The sequence below is a fragment of the Psittacula echo genome (assembly GCF_963264785.1).
Source record: "Psittacula echo genome assembly, chromosome: 2".
NCBI classification, from domain to species: Eukaryota; Metazoa; Chordata; class Aves; order Psittaciformes; family Psittacidae; genus Psittacula; species Psittacula echo.
Window position 1 is genome coordinate 61,882,814 of NC_137737.1, and position 23,908 is coordinate 61,906,721.

The 23,908-nt window shown below is 37.3% G+C and overlaps 1 protein-coding gene across 3 annotated transcripts in view; it reads right to left on the reverse strand.

The window, feature by feature from the left end:
• Positions 1-23,908, reverse strand: part of CTDP1 (CTD phosphatase subunit 1) — a 104,795-nt gene that overhangs the window by 23,633 nt on the left and 57,254 nt on the right. Inside the window, exons 12-13 of one of the 3 annotated variants that reach the window (XM_080611401.1) lie at positions 10,212-10,393; positions 3,383-3,584 (exon numbers count right to left, since the gene is read on the reverse strand). In XM_080611401.1, the coding sequence (XP_080467527.1) occupies positions 3,395-3,584; positions 10,212-10,393 (372 nt within the window). In that variant the 3' untranslated portion in view covers positions 3,383-3,394. Of the gene's footprint in view, positions 1-3,382; positions 3,588-10,211; positions 10,394-23,908 lie in introns of those variants that run through there. The other 2 variants (XM_080611400.1, XM_080611402.1) reach the window with 2 other exon arrangements.

Below are 23,908 nucleotides of genomic sequence, written 5' to 3' on the forward strand. Positions count from 1 at the left end.
TTTCAGCATCTTTCTGTCCACCTTTGGGTTTACAAGGGTGTACAAACCCACTCCTCTGCACCTTCACTTGCTACTGGCACACAAACGAGACCAATAAAACTAACACATACCCGTTTTTCAACCCAAAAAAGAAAAGACAAGTTAACAAGTTAGCTACAAGACATAACTGAAACACAGTAAATGAGTAGAATATTTTTGCTATTTTGCAAATACTATTATTTCAAATATTGTGTACAAAAAAGATACATGAGTCAATGCTTAAGTGAAAGAAGTTCTTCCCCGTGAGGGTGGTGAGGCCCTGGCACAGGTTGCCCAGAGAAGCTGTGGCTGCCCCATCCCTGGCAGTGTTCAAGGCCAGGTTGGATGGGGCTTGGAGCAATCTGGTCTAGTGGAAGGTGTCCCTGCCAAGCTGGAACTGGATGAGCTTTAAGGTCCCTCCCAACCCAAGCCATCCTATGACTTCTCTAAATCTTCAGACATTCAGCAAAGTAGCTTTGAAATAGCATGTAGCATTAACACCTTAAACCTTTATGAAAAAAGTATTTTCAAAGTAATTTGTGTATGTATCTATTTTGGCCAAGTTCAGAAAACTTCTGAATTTCTTAGGATGTGTATTTTTCAAATAGAAAAATAAGGTGAATGTAAAGCCATAAAGTCCTTCAACATTTTCATGCAAGGGTGTGTGTGTCTATAAACCAGGCATAGAAATACATGTTTAGCTCCCTAAGTCACCTGAAATGTAGACATAAAGAGAGAATCTCTCATTGACTTTTATCAGATCTGTGTGTTCCTTGTACTCCTTCAAAAGAAAGCAGTACTTCTGCCCAGCTAAGAAAAAGGCTCTAGAGCAAAAGCAGACTAAGCAGAAGTGAACAATACTCTAAAAATAGCCAGTGGCTGAATACTGTCTGACAAGGAGGGAGGGCACAGAGACCTAAGAAGTTAGTGGGATCTTTCATACCATTAACCCTCTTCACTGAGTGAGACAAACCTTGTTGAAGTCCAAGAATGAAATTCAATGGAAGAATAACCTGCCAGTATATACAGAAGCTTTACCATAGAGATTTCTATAGGGAAGGAATCACTTAAGTGCTTGGACAGTATTTCACTTCAATCAAACTTACTTTTCATGAAACAAAAGCTACTCAAAAGGAAAAAAACATGGGCTACAACTACACTTTGCAAGTATAGCTTTCCTTTGCACAGTTTGGTCCCCAAACCAAATTTCTGTGCCTTAAAACAGAGAAAAGTATGACAGAGTGAGATTTACCTTACTAGGTGCAGACACTCAAAATTGGTAAAACTAGTTATCTCTCCAAATTCTTTTTCTCTGAGGAGAGAGGAGGCATAGAATGACTGGTTCAGATGTATGTAAGTTTGGAGAGGTCAGATTTACCAGGAAATGTGAGACACACACAAAGATAAAAAGCTGAGAATCATCTTTAGCAGTATATTCAAAACTATTAACTATCAAAAGAAATAAAGTTCTTGCTACTTACAGAATGTGGTTAAATGTTGATTGGATGCACTCAAGTTGCCTAAAGCAACCCTAATGAACCTTTGAAAATGGTCACTAATCAGATCCTAACTGAATCAGACAAAGATTAGAGCTGAAGGACTCCTGTGTTTTAGGATATGTCTTTACCTTTAGAATCCTAAGTATTCTGGATTACAGTACTTTTAGCTTTTCCAGCAAGAAATACTTGGTATAAAATACTTTAGTAATCACATAAAATGCAAATAAGGATGGGCTAACATGTGCCTAACAAACTGCTGGGAGAAACACCCATACCTGGAACTTTGTATATTTGGACAATTTTCAAGAGGGTCTGAAGGTGCATCCTTAAAAATAAAGAACCTGTCACCTGAGACCCAGCACTCCAAAAATCGAGGGCTGCCAAGCCACAAACAGGTTTTCTTTCCAATACTGGAAAGCTAGTGTGTTCTCCCTTATCCCCCCATCTTAAATGGCTGGGTTTTTTTTACTTAGTTTTTCCAAAAGCAATGCAGTGTGAAGCACAGAGCAAGTCTGAGAGTATTTTAGCTCTAGAAATTTGTCTGGCAAAGTTACAAGCCAGTAAAATGGAGTTATGCAAGAAGGAAGTGTCAGGCAAATTAATGCTACCAATCCCACCTATCAAAATGTTTACCTGAAGACCATATGTGCAAAGACAAATGCCTTCTATCATAAATTATCACCTGTCAAAGCCTCTGTTCCGCCAAGTTTCATTTTTAGCCCTTTTAAGCTAAGTAAGTCCAGAAGAACTTTGAATTTAAGAGGCTTGCAAGTGCTACAGCAGTGTGATTCCTAGTTGGTACAACAGCAGAAAGTTTGAGTTGGATAAATAGTTCAGATATTTGTCCCACCTGAAAAAAAATCTTTACCATGCTGCAGTTTGATAACTATGTAGTAACTCCTTGCTGCTTGCCTCTTTACACAACTAGAATGTATTTTTAGAAGACAATTGCACAAACATCAGCATTTAGTTGTATACCCATAACTATTTCATTGCAATCCTAAATAAAGGTAATTAGAAATATTCTGAGAATATACTCTGATTCTAACACATTAGACAAAAAGTTTGAGTAAGTGGGGAGAACAGGGAAATAGATACAGTGTAGATATGTCAGTATCAAACTGTCTTTATGAGAAAATGTATATATAAACTCAGAAGTATTTCTGTGCTAGGAAAAAACCCCATCATAACAGTGATCAAACATTTCCTGTGTGTTTCTTATTTTTTTTTTTATTTCATGTAATCTATAAAAAATTGAACAGTTTAGGTTGGAAAGGACCTTAAGATCATCATGTTCCAATCCCCTTGACATGCGCAGGGACACCTCACACTAAACCATGTCACCCAAGGCTCTGTCCAACCTGGCCTTGAACACTGCCAGTGACTGACTATTCACAAATTCCTTGGGCAACCTGTTTCAGGTGCTTCACCATCCTTACAGTAAAGAACTTCTTCCTTATATCCAACCTCAATCTCTCCTGCTTAAGTTTTAATCCATTAGTCCTTGTGCTATCACCACAGTCCCTGATGAAGAGAAATGTCTTCTGGCATTGGTTGTTTTATTTCCATTGATTCAATCCTCTGGAACCAGAATTTAAATTTTCTAGCTGTCAAATAGTGAGTTGTTGCTTCAACTGAGGATAGAACATTTGCTACTAGAAACATTGAAAAAACGCAAACAACCAAACCCAAGAAAAAGAAAAGTCATTTTTAGAGGGAAAAATTTATTTCATTAAAATGGCTTCAAAAAGCTGTTATTGCCTTAGTATCATTTTTTTTTTTCCCCATATAGAAATTTTGGATAACAAGAGTAAAAACATTTCTAAATGGAAACTTCTCTTTAATGTTTACAGTGGACACTCATTCAATAATTGTATTTAAGTACAGAAGCAAATTATGCTTTGCATGCCCTTCTTAGAGTCTTCATCGAAATCACTTCCAAACAGAAGTAACATTAAAATTCTGCAGAACAGCCGGCTCATACGAAAACAGCAAGATGTGCTGCCAACAGAAGTGTTTGCCTTTGGAAGCTGATCCTGGATTTCAGTCTGGAGTGTTTCACCATTGCTTCTGGAAAAAAAACTAACTGAAGCTGCAGTAATTTTTTTAATTGCTCATGTATACTATAAGAAAAGAGGCTGTTTACTTCCAAACCATTAGAAATGCAAGGGAAGTAAGTCACTTAAATATACTCCTTACCTTGTTGTAACTATGAGAACTATCATCATATCAGGAAATATTTGTACCACCAGGAAACATTAAAAAAAAATCTATTTTGAAAGTTAAATTTGGTTGACAGTATGTGGAAAAGGAAGTTGGTGGAAGTTTCAGTTCTTAATGTCTCAAAATACCACTCTTGAATAGCCACTTAAAACTCTTCACAAGAGTACTGTACAGACTTGAAACATGCTAGGTAGTTCAGGTGTTGACCTACCCATATCAGCTAAGTTTTAAGCCCAAGAAACCTTGTTGTGACCTTGCAAAAATCTGAATCAGAATTTTCTCTTCTATAAAACAAGCATTAATCACATTCTCTTATTACCTGAAGCATGCTTTCTTCTCCCAGATGTTGAATTTAGAATGTTGAATTAGACTGAATTTATAAGAAATAAGATTACTCATAGTAATAATTACAGAGACAAATGTTGGCTGTTCTATGGAACGAACTTAAACTTTTCCCAACAACTTGAAACTGCCAAAGTTTAACAATCTATAAAATTAGAGCCACTGCATTAGCTATACTGCGTTTCCTTTGCTTGCTCCACCATAAGAACAGGAATTTCTAGGGGCTGCATCAAAAGAAGCATGACCAGCAGGTCAAAGGAAGTGATCCTGCCCCTTTACTCTGCTCTTGTGAGACCTCACTTGGAGTACTGTGTACACTTCTGGTGTCCTTAACATAAAAAGGACATGGAACTGTTGGAACAAATCCAGAGGAGGGCCACAAGTATGATCAGGGGGCTTGTCGTGGTTTAAGCCCAGGCCGTAAATCAGAACCACGCAGTCTACTTCCCCCCCCCCACTCCCCAGAGGGATGGGGAGGAGAATCAAAAGAATGTAACTCCCACGGGTTGAGATAAGAACAGTCCAGTAACTCAGGTATAACACAAATCACTACTGCTGCCACCAATAATAATAATGATAAGAGAAATAACAAGGGAAGAAAATATGATACCGCTCGCCGGAAAAGAGCCCGACCGAAAAGAGGACGTGCCCTTCCGGGTAGCTCCCAGTTACATCCCCGGGCATGACGTGCTGTGGTATGGAATACCTCTTTGGCTAGTTTGGGTCAGGCGTCCTGTCCCTGCTTCCTCCCGGCCCCTCCTCCTCCCTGGCAGAGCATGAGACTCACAAAGTCCTTGGTCAGTCTAAACATCAGTGTTATCAGCTCTGTTCTGAGGCTGAAAGTCAAAAACACAGTGCTGCAACAGATACTAAGAAGGAGAAAAACTGACTGCTACTGCTGAACCCAGGACAGGGCTGGAGTATGAACAGACTTCATAGCAGCCTTCCAGTATCTGAAGGGGGCCTACAAGGATGCTGGAGAGGCACTCTTCATCAGGGACTGTAGTAATAGGACAAGAGGTAATGGGTTTAAAATTAAACAGAGGAAGGTTAGATTAGATGTAAGGAAGACGTTCTTTACTGTGAGGGTGGTGAAACACTGGAATGGATTGCCCAAAGAAGTGGTAAATGCTCCATCCCTGGCAGTGTCCAAGGCCAAGTTGGATAGAGCCTTGGGTGACAGGGTCTAGGGTGAGGTATCCCTGCCTATGGCAGGGAGGTCAGAACTATATGATCTTCAGGTACTTTCCAACCCAAACCATTCTATGCTAAGTAAGCTCTGCAGATGCAGCAAGTGATCCAGCAGGCAAGAAAAGATGACTTTAAACCACCAATATTTCTAAGCGTAGATCTTCAGCTTTTCTGTATTGTAAAGATCAAAGCAACAGTATACTTGCATCATTTAGAGGGGAATTCTGGAATACTATACAGTGTAATAACACTAAGACTTTACTTGTGAAACAATGCAAAGAGTTGCTTGGATAAGAAAACAGAGGGGCACCATTCTTGGACAAAATGCTTGAACTTCTACAATTATTTTGGTAGCCATATTTGAGATATGCTGTTGGCTATTAAGGGTACCTTCAACAAGACTTTGAACATATACCAGCATCCTGGTTTCAGCTGGGATGGTTAATTTTTTCCTAGTAGCTGGCTCAGTGCTGTGTTGGGGCTTTAGTCTGAGAACAATGCTAATAATGCTGATAACACACTGATGTTTTAGTGTTGCTCAGTAGCACTTATCCTGACTGATCAAGGACTTTTCAGTCTCTCATGCTTTCCCAGTGAGGCCATGAGGGACCAGAGACAAGACACCTGACCCAAACTAGCCAAAGGGGTATTCAGTACCACAGCACATCATGCCCAGTATATAAACTTGCGGGAGAGTCACCTGGAAGGGACACGCTGCTCAGGTTGGGCTGGGTATTGGTCAGTGGGTGGTGACCAATTGTACTGTGCATCACTGTTGGCTCCTCTCTCTCCTCCCCTCCCCCTTATTTCCCTCTTCATTATTATTATTATAATAATACTATTTTATTATTAATTTGTTCTTCTCTCAACCCATGGGTTTTACCTTTATTCTCATTCTCCTCCCCATCCCACTATGTGTATTTGCGGGGGGGGTGGGGGTGAGAGAGAGGAGAACACGACTACTGGGGTGGTGAGAGTGAAGCAAATGGCTGCATGGTACTTACTTGCCAGCTGCCATTAAACCATGACAGCCAGTTAGCTCCTTAATATGTTTTGAATAGGTTGTCACTGAAATTGTTTTTGAAAAAAATTCCAGATCAGTATGAATAACAAATGCAAAGCTGACAGCATGGGAAGCACTGAGCTGTAAAAACTTAGGTCTCAAGATTCTCAAATCAGAGCGTCTCAATACTGGGAACTGGAAGAAAGCTATAGTGACAGTGAATATATTGTTTCAATTAGGATAAAAGGTGTCAGCAACAAAATTTTGCACAGGAGTTTGCAGCAGTCTTTTCTGGCAGTGAGAAAGAAAGTAAAACTATAATTTCTGTCTTCTAGCAGAGTGCCTGTTGAAAGGAAGTGCTATTATATTTGAAAGAAAACACTTAAAAGAACTGAAAAATCACTGTTCCTCTTAAAAGTCTAGTAAAAATGGCTACAGAAAAGACAATGGAGAGATGTCTGAGATTCTGAGCTCAGTCTTTCTTGATATGAACTAGCAAGCCCTTTCTATACATTGCTTAAGTTTTACCTTATATTGTGAATCCTGTAACACAGCTGTACTTTAAACCACTATTCTTATTTTTAAGACAACGTAGAATAGTCAGATAGAAAAAAACTGTTTTGAAGAACTCAAAGGACAGCTTTACTATGCAGACTCTTTCTGATCACAGCCAAAAATGAGCAAATTAATGTGCTTTAGTTCGGAGTTCAAAGACTGTAGAGTCTCAAAGACTGGAGGCTCTCTGAAAGACTCTACTCTGTAGCAAAGTAACTTGTAGTGCTTCTTTCTTGAATTTAGTAAGATATATATATCACCACGGGAATGTACAAAAGTAGAAGGTATTTCAGATGTTCTGAAATTAAGCTGAACTCCAAGCATAAAGATATCTTTTGTAATTTACACATTTGTTCTTAAAACTGTGATTTCTCCATCAGTCAATATTAGTCTTCTTGGGACTGATGCAGGAATAATCAGTAAGAAATTTTGCCAAACAAAACATTTCACTGAGCTATACTTTTGAGAAGGAAATTTGAATCCTGCAAGCAAAAGTTTTTGCTAATAGGTATCACTTCTAGTTATTAGATTTCTTCTCACTAGTAATTCAGAGGAGGATACTTCCTTCTTACACTGAAAGACATGTTTTAACACAAGTACTGAAATTTCCATTCCAAAGGAAAGAAATTCTCAGCAGAGCAACCATTAGCCCTTACATCAGATTTACACAAGTTGAAATTATCAAGACTGGAACTAAACACTAAAGTGCTGGCCTTGGCACTGTGAATTGAGAGCATTCAGAAAGAAGCTTATTTAAAAAAAGCCTCACAAACAACAAAGTGCACTGGGAACCTGAATAAAACCTATGAAAAATCCATACAGGTCTTCAGTGAATATATGATCAAACCTGTCTGACGTATGTGAAGACAATAATGTGCTTAACAATAGATACAGACAGAAGTGTCTGTTTATGAGCATGTTTCAAATAACCACCATTCTTTTTAGCTGTAACTTTTTGGGACTAAAAAGAATCCACTTGAAGACTTTATTAAACACTGCATCAACCTGTTTCATGTTTGCCACTTTCCTTCCTAGCACTGCTTACCAGAAACCTAGTCTCTGCAGACCTCATCTCTGCTGAGCCAGAACAACAGACTACTGGATCATATTAAGACTGTCTTCCTCTTGTCCATATTTGTTTTCTGGAAACTTTAATAACTAAAATATGGACATAAAGGTGATCATAACAAGTTACAAAATAATGATTTAAATAGCTGGTCCAGGGTGGATTTACATACTGAATAACTGGGACTGGCCTTTAGAATAAAAAGCCTCTGCTTTCTTAATGTGGCAAGAGGTGATGGTATTCATGTTAATTTGTGAGTTCAGGTTATACGACAGAGCAGAAATAACCGAAAACTATTAAATACAACTTCATCTGTGTTACATTCCTAGCACTTCAAGAATCCAATTTTCAGAACAGATACTTCAGGTCTGGTTGAGATGTATATGCTTGTATAGCACTTAGCTTTTAGAAATGTGACCCCCCTGAGACTGTAGTTAGTATTTGTGTTGGAGTGGACTAAATTCCTGGAGATTTTAACCCCGCTGTTTAGTGACTGTTTTTACATCGAGCCTTTGGTACAGCATCTCTCTCGCACATACAACACCGACTGACGAGAAAAACAAATTTAAAATTCCAAACTTAAAATGGAATTAAGATGACAGGTAGAGGCTCTTTTCTATCAAGGAGAATTTCCTGCCTAACAGACACTGGGTCAGCACCTTAACCAGCACTTTTTGAGTACGTTTCAGCACTCCATTCAGGTTCAAATCTGGATGCAATTTAACAGACTGACAGGGAAACTCTTACAAGGCAGAAAGGCCGAAAATAGAAAAGTTACTTCAGCTGCTGCTCAAAGCCTTTATTCTAGCAGTAACGCTATTACTTTTACATGGCTTCTGAGTGCATAAGTACACCCAAACTTATTTATGAACTTTCCTATACAGAGCAAAAATTAATTACAAATGTACACGCTGTTTGTAAACCATACACAGGAAATAGTATGGAGCAATAGCCCTAAGCAATATTCCTTACAATTATTCCTCTTGCCTTTTCTTTGTCAGAATTTGGTGCATTTTCTATGCACACACAAAAATATCACAGTATTAGAATGAATTATCAGTGACATGCCACCACTATGCCTTGCTACTTCAAATGGTATTCTAAGAATATTCATCACTGGCTTGCCTTTCCTCTTCCAAACTTCATTTAGGAGGGAATTTCTCTTCTAGTTATTTGAGATAGATTAAAGTCTCATACCTTTTAGACTGGCATTTTTCTGAAGATGCTCAATGATTAGAAATACCCATGATAAACTAAAAGACCTGTGCAAGCTTTCCATGTAGTTCTTTCTCCAATAAACTCCTGACATACAGCAACATTACTACGCCAATCAAAATCTCCTTGTTAATATTTCTATATCACATTCTGTGATGTTTTTTGCAATTTTTCTCATACATTCTTTGTGCAATAAACCAAAGCTCATAAAAGTTAAAATAATGTAAACGTAAATAAGTCACTTAAGTCCTACTACTTATATTATTCTCCACTGAAAGAAAAATATTTGAGCTTAAATTCTTATGACTGAAAACAGAATCCAGTTATGAGAGCAGAAAGAAACTACAATTCGCATTTGAGTCATGTTTGCAATTTTTAGCACTTTGTGGTACAGGATGATGATATTACAGCAGTTTTAAATTAAAAGCGCTTTTATCTTCATCTTAAGTTGTTCTCTAAACATTGTTAGACTTAAACATTAAGCGGCTGCAGATTGAGAACCATTCCTTAACATATTTAAAATAAGTACTTATTTTATCAAGTCCTAGTTTACTAGCAAATTACTTGATAGTCATAATTCAACAGTCAATGCTGGAGCACTAAAATAATTTATGCAGAAGAGACCAGCAAGTTTAAATTACTTTCTAAGCAGACAACCATCTCAACAACCTGATTTTGATGAATGTTACATATAAAAGTATCTCAAAAAAAAACCCAAGATGAAAAAAACCATAGCTTTCCAAAACCATGCTTTGTTTTACTTAAAGTAACACTGCAGAGGACATTGTTCCCTACCTGACTCAGGATCAATGCTTGTTTAAAATAAGCACAGATCAGTGATCTACGGTTCTTCCAAAAGAGGCAATATCCCAGTTATCAACACACCTTTACTATGATAATTTCTTTTAATCAATCCCAAACCACTACAGAGGTAACTAAGCATGACAATTTCAGAGTTACAAACCACCCCAAAATAAACCAGTTACCAACATACAGAGGTTAACAAGGACATAAATATTTCATTGTCAAATGCACATTGTACAGTGCACACACAATGAAACATCATTAAAACTTCTTTTTCCATTTGAAAAACTCATACCTGGGTACACTGCATGTTAAGCTTCTTTCACTTGATGACGATGACGACGATGATCCAGGTCTTTGATCCGTTTTCATTCCTAGAGTTTCTGTTGCACTAATCTGAGGTTTTTCACCTTTCTTTTCTGGCTTTTTTTTTTCACTATCACTTTCATCACTGCCTTCACCTAAGATGTCATCCACCTGTCAAAGAGCAGAGAGTCAGTGTATCCTCTAACAGATTATTCTGTATCAGAATGCTCTGAAATAATCAGTAATAATATGTTTTAACTTCCCTTAACCACCTCTTTGAAAATTCAAATTAAACCCCGTGTCTTCAATGCAGTTTCTGTAACATCTCTAACAATATTCTATTCAAATTAAACCTATTTAGCCTATGTTTAGTTTAAGATAGGTATACATATTCTCACATACATGATACAGTCACATTTGAAGGTGTTTGCACTTTATTATATAAGCAGGAACAGCTGCAAGCAAGAAACTGTGTTATGATAAAAGTGCTGTCTTATGAAATTAAAGGAATCGCAGAATCACAGAATCAACAAGGCAGGAAAAGACCTTTAAGATCATCAAGTCCAATCATTCCCCAGCATGGGAAATAGCAATAGATTGTTTATACTATTGTAACGCATAACATATACTATAGATATTTTACAATACTATAACATACAGATTCAGTTGGACAAGGCATCTTAAAATATCTTGCTAGTAAGTATTCTTATATTTAAAGTCTTATCTATCAAGAAATACCTGTACAGAAATGTATTCCTAAATAATACCCTATGAATGGAATGGAATGTACAGAACCCTATTCTCACCAGATTGTCTGCTTATGCTAACTTTAATATAGACAAATCTATCAAAACGTTTACACATTAAATAATTGTTTGACCTTCGCTCCTGAAAAGTTAGCATGGGATTTGATACTCCTCTAAGAACATCTTAATTTGCTCTGACAGGTCTGGAACCATCATTAAAAGCAAATCATACTCATGAGCTACCCTGCTGAGCTTCAAAAGGTTATATTCTCTTTGAGTCAGCATTCAACCTTCAGAAAAACATGAAAACATGAGAACAACAGGTGAAGATCCCACAGTCTCTCTGTTTTTTGTGATTGGCAGAGGACATAAAAAGAAGCTGTGTGTGAGCATTTCTCTCCTGATATTAAGATTTTTTTTTTTCCTAAAGGAGCTTATTTCAGCATAAGTTAAAATATGCTTTCCAAATACTCTGCTCTCACTAATGCCACACCTGCTTTATCAAGAAGTAAAGCTCTGTATACAAACATGGATCAAAAGATTTTATACTGCTTATCCACCGATTTAAATTGACAATCCTAAAAGCTAGAAGAAAGCTGTAAGAAAATCATTGATACCTGATCCTTCCTAAATGCACTTCTAATTTCTTTGTGTACCTTTATGTGCATTGAAGGAAAGTCAAACCTGCCATCCGTTTATCAACTACATGCATCTATAGAAAAGATCTATACCTTGCTAGGACTCTACTGGAAATATAATAAGCAAAACAGCTTTTTCAGAGAAAGGGAACTCAAGAGAGAGTTTGCAAGCAAGGAGGGAGAAGAAACAGAAAATACAGAAGTTTGGTAACAGATAAAGACCTATTTAATTTCTTTTTCTAATGTCCTATCCAGCAGGTAGGAGAAAAGGTGAGACAAGCAGAGAAAATATGTATGACCCAAGATGATGAAGGTGCTCCATAGGGCAATTTCACCAAGCACACTGATGACTCCTACCACTCTCCTGTTGACTTCAGAAGGATGGAGTATCTGGCATTTGTCTTCAGTCCCCTGCTAAACAGATGCATTTGGAGTATTTATTACCTTACTATAAAGCCTCACTCAGCTATTCCTGTTTGAGGGTAGTAGCAAATAATTTTTCTTCCTTATCTTGTGCTGCTTTGCCCTGAGGATTCTGCCAATCTGTATTATTGCAAAAGAGAAATGATGCAGAAGGAATAATAATGGGAAAAGAAAAAAAGGTAAGTAGCACTTCAAAACAACCTAAAATAATAGTTTTGAGGAGACTTTTCAGTGTAAGGGAAAGCAAGGACATTTTTTTACAAAGCAGACTTGTGAAAAACAATTTCTTTAAACGTGTAATTGTTTCAGAGTTCCACAACTCAAGCTTTAAAAATGGATTTAAAAATCCAGTTTTATCCTTGAATGGAATGGCTTCTGTACAAAGCAATAAATAACTTGCGGGCTTCTTAGATCTACAATTTAAGTTGGCTTTCCATTGGTCCTTGTCTTGGTACATTTTTACTACCTGAAATAGTGCTAATATTTCAGCTCTTTCACTATGAAAGCTGTAAAGAAACCATAACAAAAAAGGAACCACACACCAGCTTAGTCCATCTAAACACAAATGATAGTTTCAAGTAGAAACTGCAGGAACTGCTATTGAGTCAAATCACATTAGTCCAAAAATACTTTTTCTATGACCAGAAGTTGTCATATGCATGGAAAATAAGAATCATGGCATACAATCCAGGGTTGAGGAGACTGAAAAGACTGATAGAAATAAGCCAATAGTGAACCTGGTGAAAGTGCAGAAAATACACAGGGTAGGGATTTTTTTGGTGTGTATAGAAAACACAAAGTCTCAAGTGTTTAAGTATGATAGTCTGGGATGCGATGGCAGGAAACCTTAAGCCTGTATAGCTTTATTAGAAGATACTGTAGCCAACATGGCCAGCAATTTACAGTCAAATGGCAGCACAAATCTACAACTCTAACAACTCCTTTCCAGCAAGTCTATATTTAAAATTACATTCCTTCATTCCAAAAGCAACACTTTTCTAGATAGTCATATGTTTAAAACTATGTTTTCATTACAAAATATGTTTGAGTTTTTAAAGGACAAAGTTAGGTTGATAGACATTCAGTATTACAGATGCCTCGCAAACTGAACTTTTGGTCTTTTAAAATCTACTTTGTGTGAACAGTTTTGACAGACTAGCAGCCTAGTTATTGCCATGTCTTTTTCTTTCATTCTGCACAAAGATGACATTACTCTTTTGAAGTCTGGAATGGCATTTAACATTAGAATTACACATACATGCCCCAATTCTGTGGAAGAGTGTTTAAAGTGTACGCACAAGTCATACAAATACGCAGCAAATTTTAAAAACCATTACATATAAAACCAATTAATGTGAGATGGTCCTTACAAATCATTTTAACTAGACAGGCACCAAAATACAGATTTTTACCTAAGTTGACTAAAACTATTGCAAATTATGCTGAAAAATACAAAGATTACCCATTTTCATCTTTCAGATATCAAATGAAGTGGAAAATGAAACAACATTTTTATTGAGGCATTGAAATTTAAGCCCTGATCTTGAACAAACAGGTAAAAAAAAAAAGTTCATTAATATTTAAGCGGCAACTACTTATCTAGTCAAATCACTAACTTTAAAGAAATAAAAAAGTTTAAAGAACAGAGAAAACTTTCAATCTGATTCAGACCAAGGCAGATACTGCTGTACCAACTACAGCTTCTGCTTGTAACTTTAGATTTTATATGATTAATACAAATGGAACACATAACATTTCAGAAAAAAATGCCAGCTCATACAAAAATCTTAGTGATAAGATAGAGTGAGGGGATGTTTACTTCTTGAACACTACCATAGCAACTATCTTTAAAATACTTAAAAGATTTTTGTAACACATCAAGAATGATTAACATTGAAAAGAATGATTCATTCTTTGTAGATGCCAAGTTGTTCCATTTAGCAAGAGAATGAAAAGTCTGACAATTCTTTCAAACACCTGATTATAAAAGCCAGAAAACATCCTCAGCTGACAAAACTATTTTTATTTAGAAGGAGCACAGCATACACTCATACAGACAAAGACAAAAGAGCAATGAGATTTTCAGTCTCATGTTCCGGGCTTATGAGCCGTAAAGTACCTAAAGCTTCGTTAAAAAAGCTAAAACCTTCCGTAGTATTAACAAATCAAGTCAGCTAGAAAATGTTTTTACTCCAGAAGTTGAGTTTACACATTCAAAATGAATGAAGACTCTGAAGAAAACACCAATAAAGAAACTATCATGAGTAACCTCAAGTTGTTAGAAAGATAATTTACAGGAAACGTTTTGGAGCAGCATTATGGATGTGACAGAGACCTATCATTATGGTTCATATTTTTTTGGAAGAAGCAGTTATATATACAGTAATGTAAACTACATATATATATATAAAGCTGTGAATAAGTTTTAATTCTTGTTTTTAAACTAGCAAGTATTTAAAATTCAAGTTTTAATATGACTGAAAAAGTAACGGCCTTAGACAGCAAAAAGACAACATATGTAGCTACTGAAATGATCTCTTCTAGAAGCAGTAGAATGCTTTGAAACAATTCTTTACTGCAGTTACAGAAAATTCTACAAAAAGAATAGGTTTGATGGACAGCTGTTCATTTTCTACTCCAGTTTTGCATGGAAGATACACACGTTTCCTCCCTGCTAGTCTTTCCTAAAAGACCAACCATACTTTTACTGCAATTGATTTCATAAGTTGAGGGTAAAACAGAAAAAAACCAAGCAGCTCTTCAGGTTTCTTTCTACTGCTACAAAAATGACTGTTCAATGTTAGCAACTGAAACAACTGAACTGATATTGACAGTAAGCACAGATAAAAACCAACTGCATTTCAGCAAAAAGCTTGTATTTAAGATTATGTTGAATATATTGCACCTTTAGGAAGAACCTGAAGATATTAATATAATCTGACATCTAAATGTGACAAAAGGTTTCAATAAATACCTCTTATTACTCCATGGCATACAAATTCATAAAAATAACTCTAAAATTAAAATAAGATTGCGATTGAGCGTGCACTCAGCAAGTTTGCAGATGACATCAAGTTGTGTGGTTCAGTTGATATGCTAGAGGGAAGAGATGCCATCCAGAGGGACCTCGACATGCTTGTGAGGTGGGCTGATGCCAACCTTGTGAAGTTTAACCATGCCAAGTGCAAGGTCCTACACCTGGGTCAGAGCAATCCCAGGCACAAATACAGGTTGGGCAGAAAAGAGATTCAAAGCAGACCTGCAGAGAAGGACTTGGGGGTTCTGGTTGATGAGAAACTTAACATGAGCTGGCTTCAGAGTGCGCTCGCAGCCCAGAAAGCCAACCGTATCCTGGGCTGCATCAAAAGAAGCGTGACCAGCAGGTTGAAGGAGGTGATCCTGCCCCTCTACTCTGCTATCGTGAGACCTCACTTGGTGTATTGTGTGCAGTTCTGGTGTCCTCAACATAAAAAGGACATGGAACTGTGGAACAAGTCCAGAGGAGGGCCACGAGGATGATCAGGGGACTGGAGCACCTCCCGTATGAAGACAGGCTGATAAAGTTGAGGCTGTTGAGCCTGGAGAAGAGAAGGCTGCGTGGAGACCTCAGAGCAGCCTTCCAGTATCTGAAGGGAGCCTACAAGGATGCTGGGGATGGACTCTTCATTAGGGTCTGTAGTGACAGGACAAGGGGTAACGAGTTAAAGCTTCAACAGGGGAAGTTTAGATTGGATATAAGGAAGAAGTTCTTTACTGTAAGGATGGTGAGGCACTGGAACGGGTTGCCCAAGGAAGCTGTGAATGCTTCATCCCTGGCAGTGTTCAAGGCCAGGTTGGACAGAGCCTTGGGTGACATGGTTTAGTGTGAGGTGTCCCTGCCCATGTCGGGGGGGGTTGGAACTAGATGATCTTAAGGCCCTTTCCAACCCTAACTATTCTATGATTCTGAGATGTCCAAGTACACCAGTAATTGCAGGTATCTCTCTATGAAACATGGTATTATCTCAGCATACTTTTTACAAATACTTTAAAATGCTGCCATGTTTGTGCCAGGCACCACAATGCCCTCTAAGCAGTTAATAAACATAAAAGCTAGCACACCACCAACTCCATCTAGTTAGTGGGTAAACTAATTGGATGCTCTGCAAATAAATACCAGACTAAAAAAGGCCAATAAATATTTCACCTGTCAAATCAAATTTCCTTAGCTTTATCTGCACTGTATTTAGTGTTCTTCCAGTTAGCTGAGTAAGTCTGACTCCCTGTGCTTCTGGTCAGGATGATATTCCTACACTGTAAACAATCAATGTGGAATTCTTTTAACGCTTATACCAAACTGTATGTATACAACTACTTGAAATGTAATAGGCTGCTCATCTTGAAAAAACTAATTATGAAATGCACACCACACCTTTTTTGAATATACTTAAATACATCTCAAAATCCCAGTGTGCTCAAAACTGTTCCTAAGAACCAAAACAGTTCAATGTTTGGGGCTGTTTTTGCTTGACATTTTCTCTTTTTACCAAAGCATATTTTGGGACTGATCTCCTACACACTTGGTATGACTTATATGAAGATTCATTACTGGCACTGAAAAAGTAGTTTTTTAGCTTTTTGCTAGTGTTTTGGTCTTACAGGTTACTTCAAAACTGTAGAATGTAAACTGATGAAGGCTGTAAATATACTGCATGTATTTTAAATATTATCAAGTGCATAAACAGGCAGAAAACATGAGACAGTCTTCAATTACTTCTTAAGTATCTTAAGCCCCATCTGCATTAGAAAGCTGTCCCTGAAACACAGGCACCTTCCAAATACTGCTAACATCCTAATTGCTTTGCAGTGCATTAGGAATACTGCCGGAGGTTGCTTTGCCATGTAAATCATTGTTTCAGAACGCAGAACCAGTGTCATGCTGTTCGTAGAATATGAAAAGTTTCCATAGAGGACAGAGAGCTTGCTTTTATAAGCTCCCATAATTGTCCATTTGATCCTACAATCTTTACCCCTGCTTCCACTTCCAACATTCCCTTCTGCTTTTCAGTAGATCGGCGGAGCTTATTTTACATGAAATGCTAATAGAAATCAGCAGGCTATTTCAGGAACTTTAACACATCAGAAAAATGAGAAGCCAAAGAAAGAGTATATGGGAAAAGCAGCATTGAAAATTACAAATTAAAAAGCGCTTCTGAGTCTGTGAAATTAGCAGTGAATGATAATATTAGATTGAAAATCTTATCAGTGAGAATGGTGTCTCCATCTTCCTGGAGTTGTGCACTGAACTTTCTAAACTTCCAACACAGATGTATGAAAACAAAACTGTTTTGTCAGTAGCAAAGGAAATTGAAATATTACTGTAAAAAGTTTAATAACTCCACATTATTAAGTAGTTAGCAGCAATTAATGTAGTACTAATAACTGTAAAGAAGGTGCAGTTAGTTATCTTCCATTAACTCAGCTTATAAGAGGTCACACAATAGACCACAATACTGCAGCCCTGGAAGATTCAATGCCAGCTGAAAGGTTAATGCAGTTTGGAAGCAATGCTTCTGAACACTCAAACAAGATACACATTCGCATGGCAATATGGATCACTGAGAATATTGAACTGGCAAAGTACCACACTCAAAGAAAATAAGAATGAGAACTCTTTTAAAATAGGAAGCTCTTCAAGAGGTTCAAGCAAGGCTGTCTAGTTGCTGACACTGACATGGTATACAACTGCCTGACAAATTATTATTATAGCACATTCAAAAATGCATGCCCCCTCTTTCCTCAAGCTCTTCAAATCATGCATTAGGCACCCAGTAAAGCAACAAAAGGCTTATCAAGAGTGAGGCAGGAGAAATGAGATTTGTGTAACTGACTTGGAAAGTTTAACACCTTGACACACACACAAAGAAAACCACTTTTGTAAAGAGTGAGACTGCTGAAAATATCCATGCCAAAATTCCAGAAAAGGCTCCAACAACTTGAGTTAAAAGCCAGCGAGTAAGAGGATTGTCTACAGAAGCCCTTAGAATGAAGAATGTGTTTTCAGTCTACTACTGACTCTCACGAAAAGATCTAGCTTCAGGTAAGACAAAAAGCCATTAGGAAGAAGTTGTCTGCCCTGGGGTTCTCCGCAGGGAAGCAATCCTCTGCTGACACTGGGGGAATGCTGCCCCCCTCAAGCAGTAAACAGCCTTTCAAATAGGGTACATTATTTCACTCTACTACATCTTATAGCTAGTTTTGCAACACCATTTTAATGGTTTGCTCATACTACTATATCCAGTCATTAACAGCTAAATACCATTAAACAAATGCAGATGTGGCAAGATAGAGTTGAGTAAGGTGCTTTCCTCCTCTTCAAGCTTAGCTGGGTGATAGCAGAAGGCATGTTAGGAGCAATCAGTTGAAACCTCACTGACTAGACTATTTGGATGTACTCTGCAGCACTTCAATAGCTCAGCTGCAAGACCTTAAACAGAAGAAAAGCCCCATTTTGGGCCAGTGTTTCTACACTTCTTGTGTCTCTGAGTCCAATATTAAGTCTGGCTGAAATGAACTAACAATATCAATTTCTTTTAACTTTCATATCTATAAGCAGTTTATGGGCTGCAGCATAAGGCCATTTTTTTTACTGGACAGAAAAGAATCCACTTAGCTTGACCTCAGGAAAACTTTTTCTAAATATGGAAAATCTAATAATTTTAACATTTTTATTTTTTCCTCTCTGCATGAAAATTTTCATTTAGGTTTTTGGCCACAATGAAATGAATAGCTTTTTATGTATATTTTTACCACTTCAGTGTTTAGGAACAATCATCTGAAGAGAAAGACACTACCACTCATGACTTGCTTTAGGGGTGACATTATGATATAATGCTTTTAAACAACTGAACTTTCCCACAACACACAAAGTCTGTATTAAGAGATTTGGGCTAAATTTAAGTAATTTTGAAACAAAACATTTTCTCCTACAAAGATACCACTGGAAGGTTAACCTGTCTGAAGTACATGAAATACAAGGGAGAATGTGTGATATAACTCAGCCCCATTTCTTTCAAGTAACCTCAGAAGAACTTGCCTTTCACATTCTGTTTAATCTATTTTCTTTCCTTGTCATTAGAGCATTTTCTCCTTTCTAATTTCTAACTTGATTTTTAGTCACATAATGCATTCAGGCACATGCTTCAACACCCCTTTGTCTCAAAGCACTTCAAATTCAGATTTTCCTATTCTCTCTTACAATTACCATTGGCTCTTCTGAGCAGGTGGTGAATCTAAAATCAGAAATGTAACAAAACCTAGTTTTGTTCACTATTAAAAAAATTAAATGTATTTTTTCCTCTATTTAAATCTCCATACACTGAAAGCTCTTTGTACCACCTTGGTTTTGAGAAAGACATGCTTCACATTAGAATATCAACTCTGGCAGTGCTATTATATCTACTTTGATAGTTTAAAAAAAAAAATAAAATTGCTGTAAACAGTTGAAGGAATATAACCAAACCTTAGAAGCTTTTATGAAATTTATTTCATGTATAATTCATTTAGAGATTGACTTTCATGTTTTAGATCACTGCATTTAAATTAAAAGGAGTTCTGCTGAAACAGTTGGTGAAACCAAAGCTGGTCAGAAAAAGACACTACACATTTATATAGTCAGCCTTGAACTGGGTATTCTTCAGTACTGGTTTCCCACTGAAAAAATCACAGGATTTGACTAGTAAACATGCTCAATATTTGCAAGCTTGCAGGAAACAGAAACCATCTGACTGTTCAGCATTTTCATTAAGCAGAATGTTATTCTTGCTTTTTCTACTTCACATACCCCACCTGGTTAAAAACAAAACAAAACACACACCACCGCCTGACTGGACATCTAAGAGTTTGTTAGTCTGTAAATACCTAGAATTACAGAATAATTTAAATTGAAAGGGACGTCTGAAGGTCTCCTGAGCCAGCTCCCTGGTTGAAGCCACTCCAGCTGTACCAGGTTACTCAGACCTTTGTCCAGAAGTTCTCAGTATCTCCAAATAGGGAGATCCATGACCACTCTGGGAGATCTCTTCTTAAATTTAATTAGCCACAAGATGAAAAGGTTTATCCTACATGTGGTCAAAGTAACCCATGTTGCAATTTGTGTCTTGCTTCCTGACCTGTCCCTGCCCACCTTTGGGAAGGGTCTGCCCCTGTTTAAAGGAAAAACAGTAGTCTGGATCTCGGGGGGTTCTAAGCAGGAGTGTGTTTCAGGACTGCACAGCTTTTTTTTTTTTTTTTTTTTATTAGGACAGACAATCAACCATTAAACTTAATAAAACATTCATTTCTGATCTCTGAGAACTGATAATGACAATGGAAATAAAAAAAAAATCAAGACTATGAACTAAAAGGAATTAAAAAAAAAAAAAGGGGTGAAAGCTGGAGTTTGTTGTTATTTTCACAAATTCAAAACTTCTAATTTGCTGCTTCTCAGAAAACCACAATAAGAACACTGAAGTTACAGGACAAAAAACAAGCACCAACAGGGAAAAGGAATTTAGTTAGATTTAGCCTAAGCTTTTTTCCCTTCGCTGCATAACAGTACCAAGCATCAAGCAGAAACATGAGCGACTACACCTTCAGCAAATAGGTGGTAGGTTTAAATTTAACTACAAGGTTTGATTGATCTACATGCAACAAAGGTGTCACTGCTCGATAAGCAACATCTCTGTGACAGCAACAGCTTAAATGCTTTTAACTAACTTTTTAACCTGGGTTCCCCATCCCACTTCATTTTATGCCTACACAAGCACCCATCCCACAACAGCATATGACAGCAGGAACAAACTGCTGGGAATACACTTAAGCATCTCTATGATATGTGCAGCCACAATCTGAATAGTGGAAGTCTGCAACAGGAAACAGACCAATGACTTAGAAAAGTTACGTTAAAAGTATTGCCAAAGGTATTATCATCTACTCTTTCATCGCCAATGCAGAATTTCCTAAACTAACAAACTAAACCTACTATTGCTGCTTACTGGCACTAACATCAGATTCTCTTACGGATAGTAAAATTTGTGTCAGTGGGAGATCTTTCAGGTTTTTTCATGCTTGCAAGTCTTACAAAACAAATCCCAAACCCCTGCAATGGAACAGAAACTCAAGATGCAAGTTTAAGTGCCGCACTTTACTAAGTGTTCTGATTTCACCTTAGGCAAACCTTCATCTTAAAGGAATAAGCTAACGAGCGAATCCACAGACAATAAGTAGTCTGTTGTACTCAAATTCTGTTACATTCTTTTTGTAGAAATAAGCATTATCTAAATATCTGGAGACTGGAAAACCTAGAGAGTCTGTTGATGCTGTACAAACAGAATACTAATGTACACAAACTCATAAAGGGAAGGGAAAGGAGCAAGTTCTTATACAAATAGACCTTCTTCCATAAATTAATCCATAGAAAATCTGTCAGGTGTGCAAAATGAACAAAGACTAATATCAATCCCTAGCCAACAAAAAGGCCCAGGAAAGATGAGAAGTATCTATGCTTGTTAAACAAAAAAGGTAACACAGGTGGTCACTTCAGTCAGGATTTCAGGCTGCTGCAAGCATCTATCAGTATAGGTTCCACCCTGTGAACCTTTATAGCAAAGTTGTAACAGTTAACCATAGCGCTGATCATCCTTGTTTTTAAACAAAACTTCACCGTGATACTTTTTGTTCTCAAAGCCATGCTTTCTATTTTAAAGAAAGTATATTTTGCTGATATGCAGCAAGAAGTAGCTTTACTTTACAATTATGCAAGTGTCCCAAGAACTGTCAGTCTGGCTACTAATTTGCTAAAAACAAACAAACAAAAATATAAAAAACCTCAAACACCCAAAACCAACCAATCAACCAAACCAACTCACTTGCAAAAGGTGTTTAAATACTATCACAAATACCACTGACATATTAAGTTAGAAATCCCAACACACTATTAAAAATGACACATGGCAATTTGAGAGGGCACAGTGCTTAGGCTCTGAGCGATCTTTTCTGACACATTTCACTGCTACAGGGAGACATATGTAGCAAGATGCTAATGAAGTGCTGAGGGTAGCAGAATATCAGTGCATTAGTATTACGCGGTTATGTAATTTCTGGGCTCCTAATCTGGTTTTCTATCATGTTATAAAAACAGAATAGAAATTTGGGTGCAAATAACTTTGTATAAAATAATATACTTCATATACTTGTATTGCTTCCAATCATTCCCTCAGAGCAAGATTCTTTGGACATAAGCTTCATTTTACTACAACTTTTGATCATCAAAATATGTTTGAATGCCTTGTTGAAAGCATCTTCTCTTGTGAAGTGCCGCTTAAAACATAAAACAAAAACGAATAGACATTGAACGCATCTCTTATGGTATTTACTTTCATGAAGTTTCATTTCATTTTCATGAGCCTTTTGTAGAGGATAAGATACTGATTGCCCAAACCTAAAAAGCAATCAGATTTCTAGATAACAAAGACTAGGACGAACTATAATCTACTGCTAGAACTCACTCTGGCTCTTGCCCAGTTGATACCATGTTTCTTGACACATAGACAGCTTTGAACAGGTACAAGCAGGTTTCCCCCACCAATCCAACTTACTGTCTCTCCAACTGGTTTTAAAATGAGGATGGGATGCTTCTCTCCATATGCTCACTATTTTACCAGTTAACACCTGCTGAACTGCTGGAAGAGATTTAAAATAATCCTTTTCATATATGTATGTGTATGCATATATATATATATATATATATATAGGTATAGGTTTTTACAGCAAGCATTTCTAAACAGAAAACCTCAGATTTTACGAAAAATGCACCAAGCCACTAACCTACATATTCTCTTTCAAGTCATCCTCGAAGGCAACTACAGGCTTTACTCCAATAGAGACGAGAACTCAAATAATCCTTAGAAGATACATACAAGCATAAAAGTTCCTTGTACACACAATATGCACACAACAGACCAGATTTTTTACCTCTCAATTGTTTCAAAGCTTTATCACAATGAATCTTCGTTGCCAGTTGTTTTAACAATTCTATTAGCACAGCACTACCTTTTACCATCCCAAGGTTAACTGAAAGCATATCTTTCACTTAGAGAGACTAACCAAATATTCACCACTACAGATATGTATTTCAGAGAAAAAAGGGTTTTTTCCATTTCAACAGCTGGTTGCTGAACTTCTTGTTCAGCATCATATAAGCCATAGTCTACCAAGTGAAACTGAAAATCCTAAGGTGAGTACAAGACAGGCAAAAACCTGCTTGCATTTAGCTGCAAGCGCAGGTTTTCTGCAGGTACCACAGCTGCAAAGGAACTACCACTGTGTAGAGCAACTGGGATACAGTAGGACTTACTAGCTCAAAACCACTGCTATATAAAACACATATACACTGTGTCCAGTGTAGACTTATTCACACATCTGTGAACAAGCTAGTAAGCCCACCCTGATCCAGACTAGCTATAAGCAGAGCCAGCTTAGATCTGCTGCAACTTACTAATTTTAACCTTGATTTAGCACTAGCATTGCCAGACACCAACTGGCTTCATGAAGCATTGCTTGGTGGTCAATGAACTTCAGTAAGCCTGATTAGCTTGGTCTCATTATCACAAGGGCCAAGAGGCATTTATCAGTGTGCTCAAGCTAACAAAGCCACCTCACATAATGAGTATTTGGAAAAACTTTCAGAATTGGCTTTACTAGAAACTTAAAGATGACAGTGAAAACAGGTCAGTCTTGAAGTGAGCAATGGGACTGCAAACAGACTCTGTACAATCAAGCATGCAGCTTTTAAATGAAGTGGTAAAGAAACAGGAGTGCTGTGTACATGGAAGTGTCCTGCACAGCTATCCCCACTCAAT